The sequence below is a fragment of the Petaurus breviceps genome, unplaced genomic scaffold (genome assembly GCF_028583685.1).
Source record: "Petaurus breviceps papuanus isolate PSGF00001 unplaced genomic scaffold, PetGlider_PUasm1.0 558, whole genome shotgun sequence".
Taxonomy (NCBI): Eukaryota; Metazoa; Chordata; class Mammalia; order Diprotodontia; family Petauridae; genus Petaurus; species Petaurus breviceps.
This window is the reverse complement of record NW_027186376.1, coordinates 2,737,916-2,746,930: the sequence shown is the minus strand read 5'-3', so window position 1 is coordinate 2,746,930 and position 9,015 is coordinate 2,737,916. Positions and strand designations below refer to the sequence as shown.

At 44.1% G+C, this 9,015-nt stretch overlaps 1 protein-coding gene across 1 annotated transcript in view; it reads right to left on the bottom strand.

Moving 5' to 3' along the window:
* Nucleotides 1-9,015, bottom strand: part of EFCAB6 (EF-hand calcium binding domain 6) — a 195,544-nt gene that overhangs the window by 92,785 nt on the left and 93,744 nt on the right. The window contains exons 14-17 of the mRNA XM_069102833.1: nt 8,658-8,723; nt 7,858-8,018; nt 6,040-6,198; nt 3,230-3,398 (exon numbers count right to left, since the gene is read on the bottom strand). Of these exons, the coding sequence (XP_068958934.1) occupies nt 3,230-3,398; nt 6,040-6,198; nt 7,858-8,018; nt 8,658-8,723 (555 nt within the window). The remainder of the gene's footprint in view (nt 1-3,229; nt 3,399-6,039; nt 6,199-7,857; nt 8,019-8,657; nt 8,724-9,015) is intronic.

Genomic DNA, 9,015 nt, shown 5'->3' with positions numbered 1-9,015 from the left:
GTATTAGACCAAGAAGAATCACAGCTTCAAGCTTGAGAACCCAGATGAGCAAACCACCCAGTAGGGACAGTACACTCAGGAGGAGCTTCAGGAGGTCTTTGTGAAGTGAGTAAGCCCTTTCACTACCTTTGTACCAAAAGTTACAAAGTTGCCTTTGCCACATACATCTCCTGGGTGCTCCCCATTACCATTTAGGCTTATGCCTCCTCTTACTAGAGCTGCCCCATTCATTTGTGGGAAGGTGCATACAGCATTTACAGGCAGAAGATTTTCTAACTATTAAGCTCTTGCTGTATCACTGGAGAACATGCCTTTGCTAAGAGCTACCTGGGTTTTATTGGCTGTTGTTGATGTGAAACACATCAGTGGGGGCTCACGACGTACAGGAATAGGAGGTCACAGTTGCCCTCCAGGACCCAATCTGCAAATCTGGGAGGGGGGGGTGTTCAGAGTGTGTTAGAGCTATAAAATGGGTGTGATAATTTAATAATGTATAAGCCTCACAGGACTGGTAGGGGGATGAAATGAAATGGTCTGTGTAAAGGGATTTTAAAACATTAAATTCCTACGTAAATGTCAATTGTGATGATGATGATGATGATGATGATGATGATGATGATGGTGATGATGTGATTTGTCTGAGGTCACACCAGGAAGCCACTGGATTTAGAGCTATGGTTTTTAGAATTGTATAGACGAAGTAAAGTAAGTTACTCAAGATCAGAGATGGAGCTTCAGTGACAAGATTAAGCCTCGGTTTTCAGAACCATATCTCCGCTCTCTCTCTCACCTACCTCCTGGAGTAGGATGCCTGACTTACCTGATAATTGACAAGATCATAAAGCCAGAGTCCAGGTTGAAGTGGGCCATCAGAACCGCCCTATGGAATTGCTAATATTCTAGACACTTTTAGAAGCCAACAGCAACAATGAGGCACTCTCTGGTCCTCACAGCCCTGACCCTGTGTACTGTACAACATTGGAAGCATCCTATTTACCATGGGGCTGTTTACTTGATATATTCAGAAGAAAATCAGTGAATTCCTAACAGCTTTACCTCGAAATGACCCTCTAATAAACCCAAGTAGGACTGAACTGTGGAACAGGGAGGGGGGAATGTGAGACGCTGGCTTAAAATTGGTCCTACCATGAATTTCATTTGTGCTAAGAGCATTTACCAAGAGATGAGACTTCTGATGTGTCTATGGTTGTGAAAATACAACAAGGCTTAAAAAGCCCTTAGTGGCGAAATTCCAAAAGGCATAAACTGAGAATGTAATACATTAAATTGCATTGAAATATATGAAAAATTTTGTGTGTTTCAGATGAAAGAAATTCTTAACCTACATAGGCTAAGACTCACATGGACAGTCCACTTTGAGGGCTATTCTGCAAATATCAGTACTATTGCCTTTGGAGATTTCTTTAGAGTTAAAAGCAGAACATTTCAGCTCATAACAACACTAATAGTTATCATAACACTTTCAGATTTACATGTGTGATCTCATTTGATCAACCATAATATCTCCTGACAACTCTAGGAGACAGGGGCTATCATTAGACCCATTTTACAGATGAGGAAACCAAGGCAAACAGGTGAAGTGACTTGCCTGGAATCACACAGCTAGTAAGTGAGGCAGTTTCTCCATCTGTAAAATGGGGGTTGGACCAGGTGACCTCTCAGGTCCATCCTAGCTCTAAATCAATGAATTTATGGCTTCTAAATTTCCAAAATAAATTCATTTATCTCTAGTCTTAAGTCATTTCCTCATGCACGTTCAAAACCTTCATTGTTAAAATGAACTGTGGTGTGAAAGCAGTGGCCAAGACTATTTTTCTGTGTTCCTGAAGAGCCTGACTAGCTGGCTGTAGTGACCTGCAGGATGGCCCACAGGCCCACGAAGACCAGGAGGGACAAGAGGCGGCTTCTACTGCCCCTCACCTCGGAAGCTGCCCAGCCTCTTTCAGGGCTTCCCAACCTTCCAGGGCCCCTCAAGGCTTAGCTTCCTTTTCTTCACTTTAAAAACCAGGCTCACATTTCACATACACTTACATATAGAAATGTCTTCTTCCCCCATAAAGTGGAATCTCCTTGAGGACGGGGTTTATCTCATTTTGGAGTATGCATCCCAGTGCCTAGCACAGAGTAGGCATTTAATATTAATTACTATCTCCTTTCCTCCGCCTCTAATTTACCTAGCCAATGTTCAGAACCATTCACATATATTTTAGCTTTTTATTATATTTGTTGAGTAGGTTCTATGACCCATTTATGCAAAGGAGATGAAGGGAACATTTCATATTTGTTTCTCACTCTAGACCCTTTTCCAGAGGTCTTCCTGGAAGAAATTTACCAATCCCTTAATCAGAGGCAATTAAACTCTCCAAGACCTCTTATCTTCTTCTAATACCTTTCAATTTTCTGGCTTCCTAGAGAAGTCCATGTACAATTATTTACCCCTTCCACACAGCAAAAGTTAAGGGCACAGCACCCCTGTGATCTGGAAAATCCACATAAAAATTTTTTGGCCCTCCCTTCATACTGGAAATGATGTTTGAATTTTTTTCTTTTTCTTTTATGGGGTGTAAATTTTTTGTAAAATTTGGGTTGATATTACACAATGCTATACATATATTTTATGCATTTCTGAGTTTCTAAACTTCTGTGTTATTGCTGGCTTTCACATGTCACCTGTAGCTTCCACAAAAGTCCCCCAAAATTCTCATTTTCTTTCTTATGCTGACCCACAATATAGCAAAACTGGGATGGGGGATGTCAGGATGTGGAAGGGATAACTTTGTCATTCACTCAACATTCGTCGAGTGCCTTCTGCATGCAGAGCAGGGTATTTTAGGCACTGGAGTATGGAACAGGTTTGGGTCAAACAGTCCTTTCCCTTCATTGAACTCATAGGCAAGTGCAATATTGGCCAGTCTGATATGCATGTATTTTCCAACACTATTTTGAGCCACTTATTTCTTAAGAGAAATGTTGAGAATGAAGAAGGGCTCTGGAGATGACTTTGGCAGATTTTCCATGTGATGTTCTCAGACCCCTGACTCTTGGGGCTTCCACAGGACCATTGGGTAGCAATAGGCCAGCCATGTTGGGGAAATCAAGAAACACATCCAAACACATGATGTGCAAACACGTACACGTGAACATATGTACCCATGTGCAGAAGGACCCCCCACACACACACACACACACACTCTTCCCACCTCCCTACCTTCCTGAATTCTTCTTTGCTGATTTTCTCCAGGGGATGCTTGCTGTACTCGAGGAAGGTGTCCCGAAAGCCGATGTCCTGCAGCTGGATCCAGTTCTTGAGGCTCTCGATCACTTCTTCTAGACTCTTGCTTCTCACTGGCTCATTTTTATAGTCGCTGTATTTGTTCCTGAGAACACAGAGGCCCCCCCCACCAGGTTTACAGAAGCATGCCGGCGTGCTGACACTGAGGAACAGCATGCCCTGATCCGAACTAGGGGGCACCTGGACGGACCAGGGTCAGCAAGTCAGTGTAAGTCTCTGTCCTCTCTAGGGCATGGTCTAGACTCCGTGGGGAAGTGAAGACACCCCCACGGGTGGTGGAGGTCCTTGGGCAGGAGGACGCCTCCCCTTTGGGGAGTATTAGAGGGTATTAATTCCTATTCAGGAATTAGCTGGTCTAGATGGCTACTGAGGTCCCAGACTGGCTCCGACATTCTGTAAAAATATCAGATGAAGCTGTGTTTGGGCTTGGGTGGTCCAGGCCCATGTGCAAGGGCCAGCAGGCAAGCCTCTGGTCTCCAGTTTATCTTGTCCAAATCTCCTTTGTACCAGCCGTTTGCAATGTTGCCTTCCCCACTAGACTGTGAGCTCTCTGAGGACAGAGGCTGCCTTCTGCCTTTCTTTGTGTCCCTAGGGCTTGGCACAGTGCCTGGAACTTAGACAGCAGGTGCTTAATAAATGCTTAACAACTTGACCTAGGCCCTCCACACCCATCACCACTAAATCCTGGGTGGTGGAGTGCATAGAGTGCTCTTGGAGGCAGAAAGACCTGAGTTTAAATCCTGTCTCAGACAATTGTATGACCCAGGTCAGATCATTCAACCTCTGATGGCCTCATTTTCTTCACCTGTAAAATGATGATAATAACAGCATCTACCTCCCAAAGCAGTTACTACAGCACCATCTGGGGGGAAACCAGGCCCCGGATTGTGCAGGATTATGGATTCTCAGAGGCCGCTTGACCCAAGATGAGGAAGCTGAGGCCTGGGGAGGTAGGGAGATGGAGTGATGCCAGCTTTACAATCGGATGTGCACAGAGCATGGCTGAGCATCCCAGCATGCCGCAGGACAAATGGCAATGTAATAACGGCATTGATAACAACAATAGCATCTTTAAGGTTTGTAAAGTACTTCACACAAACTACCTCATTTCTTGCTCACAACAACCCCCCCCCCCAGAGGGGCTGTTATTACTCCCATTCTACAGATGAAGAGACTGAGTCACAGAGAGGTTAAGAGACTTGTCCAGAGTCACAAGGCTAGGCTCCTTGAGAGCCAAAAGTGCTTCGTTTTCGTCTCGGTAGCCCATGGAATGGAATGGAGAAAGTTCCTTTACTGCTCTGGGCCCACTTTCCTCCTCCATCATCTGAAAGTCCTGGACCTTCGAGGCCATTGCCATCACTCCTGGCCCTGTCCTCCCTCTGCCCTACAGGGTCTTTGAACCTTTCTTTTTTCAATCTGATTCCTCTCGCCCATTTTGAAAATGCTTGCCAACACCACCACCCTGACAGGAATGCCTTCAGATTTTGTCAGCTGCCCATTAAGATAATCCATCGTTACTTATCCCAGGACATCTTCCAAGGGAGGTTACAAAGAGGAAACCTCTCGTCTCTTCTACATTTCTTTATGGATTTATTAAGACCCATGAACAAGCAAGGTACAATCATTCTTTTTCATTAGCACTTACTGGCATTTTTCAAAACGAAGAAAGTCAGAATGTTCACCAGTTGGACTTTTTTTTTTTAATAGATTCGCTAAGTGTGTTTCATGCTAAGACTTAAATTTGGCAATCATTGTAAATAGCTTGATCACTTGTACTGGAAACATAAGTAAACAGTTCAATGGGAGCTTTGGGAGCTTTTCCCAAAGAAGGTGGAAGGAAGAAGTCTGGGCCACTGGAAAGGTAAAGGGAGATATGATCCTGGGTTAGAAGGATGAACTCTTGGCTGAAATCAGAAGGGACCTTAAGTCCAATGACTTGGAACTAAGCCCAGTGTGGATATAGGAAACCCTCATCCTGTCTAAGCTAGAGTACCCAGATTGGGAATCAGAAAACCTTGTTCAATTCTTGTCCCTTTTATTTACTATGTGGGACCTTGAACCCATCTCCCCTTCTATACAATGAGAGATTTTGAATAGATGAACTCTAAAGTTCTTTCCAACTCTCTGAAATATGGCGGCATGCTGTCCAATGGCTAGATGGTAGGCGTAACATTGAAAAGTAAAATTAGAAGTACCTAGGCTCTACTCAATTAGCAATCAATAAACATTTATTAAGCACCTACTACATGCTAGGCACTGTGCTGAATATCAAGGATAAAAGACAGAAATGAAACAGCCCCTGCCCTCAGGAAGGAGTCAAGCACTCTGCCAAGTGCTTGGGCATATAGAACGAAAGAAGAGGAAAGTCCTTGCCCTGAAGGAGCTTCCACTCTCTGCCCACTTTCCAAGCCCGGTGTTAGAACGTCATGTTTCCTCCTCAGTTCTCAGAACTTAGTGTTTGCTCTGGTTTTCTTTTTTTTCTTAGCTGATTTTTTTTAACCGTCATCTTTTTATTTTGAGTTCAAAATTGTCTCTCTCTCTCCAGTCCTTCCCCCAACCATTAAGAAGGCAAGCAAGTTTTGTTTTTCTCAGGCTTTCCATAAATAGTATAACCTATCAATTACCCCCAAAAGATTTGTAATATAAGTACCACTAGTCTTAACCCATAACAGCCTAGTCAAACAAATGAATATTATTTTTCCCCCAATCAAAGCTTGTCTCTATACCTCTCAGAAAAATCGTCTCTTCGACAAATTCCATTTGGTGGCTGGAAACTTTGGACAGTTACAGGAGAGTCATGGGTTGGGCTGGTAATTCCAATGCTGGCCAAAAGTTTCTTGTAAAGGATTCCCCCTGATGTCCCATCCTGGAATTTATCACAGAGTCTGAATAAAAGAAAGAAACCATTAGAGCTTGGAGAAGTGGAAGAAAAACCTCACTCTGAATCTTTGGCCCCTGTAAATATTCCAGAAAGAGTTGGGTGGCCCAAGTGGCCCCAGGGCAGATTTCTCTTGGGACTGCAGAGGTAGCCAAGTGCTTCCAAATCAGCTCAACCAGTGCTTTCTCCATCAGAAATATTTTGCCTGTTAAGACAACACAGACATGTTTGGAAAAAAAATCTTTTCTCACAGATGCAGCTGACACAAAAATAAATATGCATTAAACTCCAGCTATGTACAGAATCCTGTGCTGAGGACATCAAATTTAATAAGACCACAGTCCCTGCCCTCCCAGAGCTCACAAACTACCAAGATGATGCCACCTACATAGATAACTTGTAACACTATCCCAGGATGAATGTGAAGAGGCGTGAGACAAAGAGCTCTGTGAGGTCTGCAGGGGAAGAGTGTTTGCTGATGGGGGCTCTTTCTAGAAGAGGTTGGACTTTAAAGAATAGGAACTCAACAGTCACAGAGGGTGAGAAGAGAAGTCATTCCAAGCATTGAGAATAGACTGAGCAAAGACACGGTGATGTCATCTCTAAACTGAGGAGAAGGTGTATCCCACCTCCTGTGTAGGGTTTGGAAGGGAAAGCCCTTTGTAATCATGCATGATTATTATGATATGTACCAAGTGGTGCCATTGACAGGACCCTGGGTCTAGAGTCAGAAAGAACTGAGTTCAAATCCTGCCTCAGATAGCACTTAGCCTGTCTGTACTTCTGTTTCCTAGGTTTCCTCTTCTGTAAAATGGGTATAATAGTAAAAGCCCTGTCTCCTAGGGCTGTGAGGATTAAATGAGGTCATATCTGTAAAGCACAGTGCTAGGCACATAGAACATAATAAATGCTTCCTTGTTCCATATGTGTCCAAGCATAGATAAATATGTATGTATCTATGGAACATGGTTATGTCAATACACATGTATATGGGATTTATGTGACAATTGGTGGGGTGTGGTAGAAAGAGAGGATATGGATCTGGAGTCAAGAGGACCATGGCTCTGCCCCTTCTTCAGGCTGCCCTGCCTCCAATCTAGGAGGAACTTATCTAAAGTCTCTCTTTCTCTCAGTACTGAGCACAAGGCTCTGTACTCCTTGGGGGCTAGAGGGAAGCAGGACTCTATCCCCCAGAAGGCTGTGGGTGAGTCTGCAGCAGGAGCACCCTCTGACGTGGGATGTTTAGAAATACTTGGTCCAAAGGATCACAAAATGAGAAGGGCAAGAGCTGACCAATTAATTCAGCTTTTGTCAACCCCTGCTTGAGGCAAGTCAGTCAGTGACACACAGTGGCACAGTCTCCCCTTTTCTCAGCTGGCTGAGATTAGCAAAGCACTTTCAAAATGGGGGCTCTCACTACTGGAAGTCATGCCAGTGTGCCCCTGGCCTTAATGAATTACCTAGGGCAGGAGTCGGCAGCTCTCGCCAAGGGCTAAACCCAGCTTGCTGCCTGTTGGTGAAGAAGATCCTAGCCCTAGACTATCATTCTGGGTTGACCAAATAAATGGTGGCGAATTGACTTGGGGTTGGTTTTAAGCAGAAAGAAGACTTGGGGAAGTCCAGGTGATGAAATGCCAGGCATGGGATCAGTGGCCAGGCAACTTACTTTGTCAGATGCTCATCAGACAGAAAGCGGCAGAATGTTTGTAAGATTTTCTTTAAGCTATTTCTACTAATAAGTCCCGTGTCTCCGATGTCATGGGTCTTCAACAAGATATAGAAGTCTTGAAAGTTTTTGGAGATGGCATCCTGAAGGACTTCTTCCATCTAACACAAACATCAGGAAGAGTTTTATGTCATGATCCTTTTTATAGGATAAATGAGGCAATGTCCACTGAGTGAACATGAAGGCAGAGAAGGACCAGGGATAATGGGAACAAAACTGGGCTTTGAGTTTTAAATCAGGGTTCGAGTCCTGACTCTGACACATGCCCAACACGTAGCCCCTGACAAGTCCCATCTCCTCTTTGGGAACATTTTCTCCTCTGGAAAATGGGGATACCTCTAACATTTGCTGGCCAGCATAACAGGGCACTGAACATGCTCTTCTCACTGTAAAGTTTGTGAATGATAGTGATGCCTCCTTGTATTCACCCTGCATCTCTAACAGTCATCCCAGCAGGTACAAGCTTTGGCCGATACTAGCAAGGTGAGAAAGCTCTGAGTGTAAAGTGGGATAGACTGACTATGTGTTTGTCTGTCACCAGGTGTGGAGAGGCTCCTTACCAAAGTGATAGCCCCTTGGGGATGGTGGCTTTGGGTGATCAGCAACTAGCTTTCAAGAGGCGTGGAGAGGATACACTCACTGACGAAATCTTGAGCCCTTGAAGTACTGAGCGACACCAGCATAAGACTGACAGTGCTGCTGGTGATCTTATTAACAACAAGAAAGGGAATGTGACTTACTGAGTCCCATGCCAGAAACTGAGGGATCTTTTCATCTTTGAGTCCATTCAGTCTCTTCTTTCTAATCTAATGGAGAAGAGACAGCATACAGGCAAATTAAAACTGATTATATAATGAAAAGTAACAAATTTCATGGAATTCTTTTATACTTTTTCCCCATCTCCCCGGACCATCCCCTGCAAATGCCCATTGCCCAAATTGTGCTGTTCCAATCATCAGCCCCCTTCGAGGCTTCGTGCAGGTACAAGCCTATATTCAAAGCCTTTCTCTTCCTTCTCAGTTTATGCTGCATCTGCTTCTCTGTTTAGATAAGAGAGAGAGAGAGAGAGAGAGAGAGAGAGAGAGAGAGAGAGAGAGA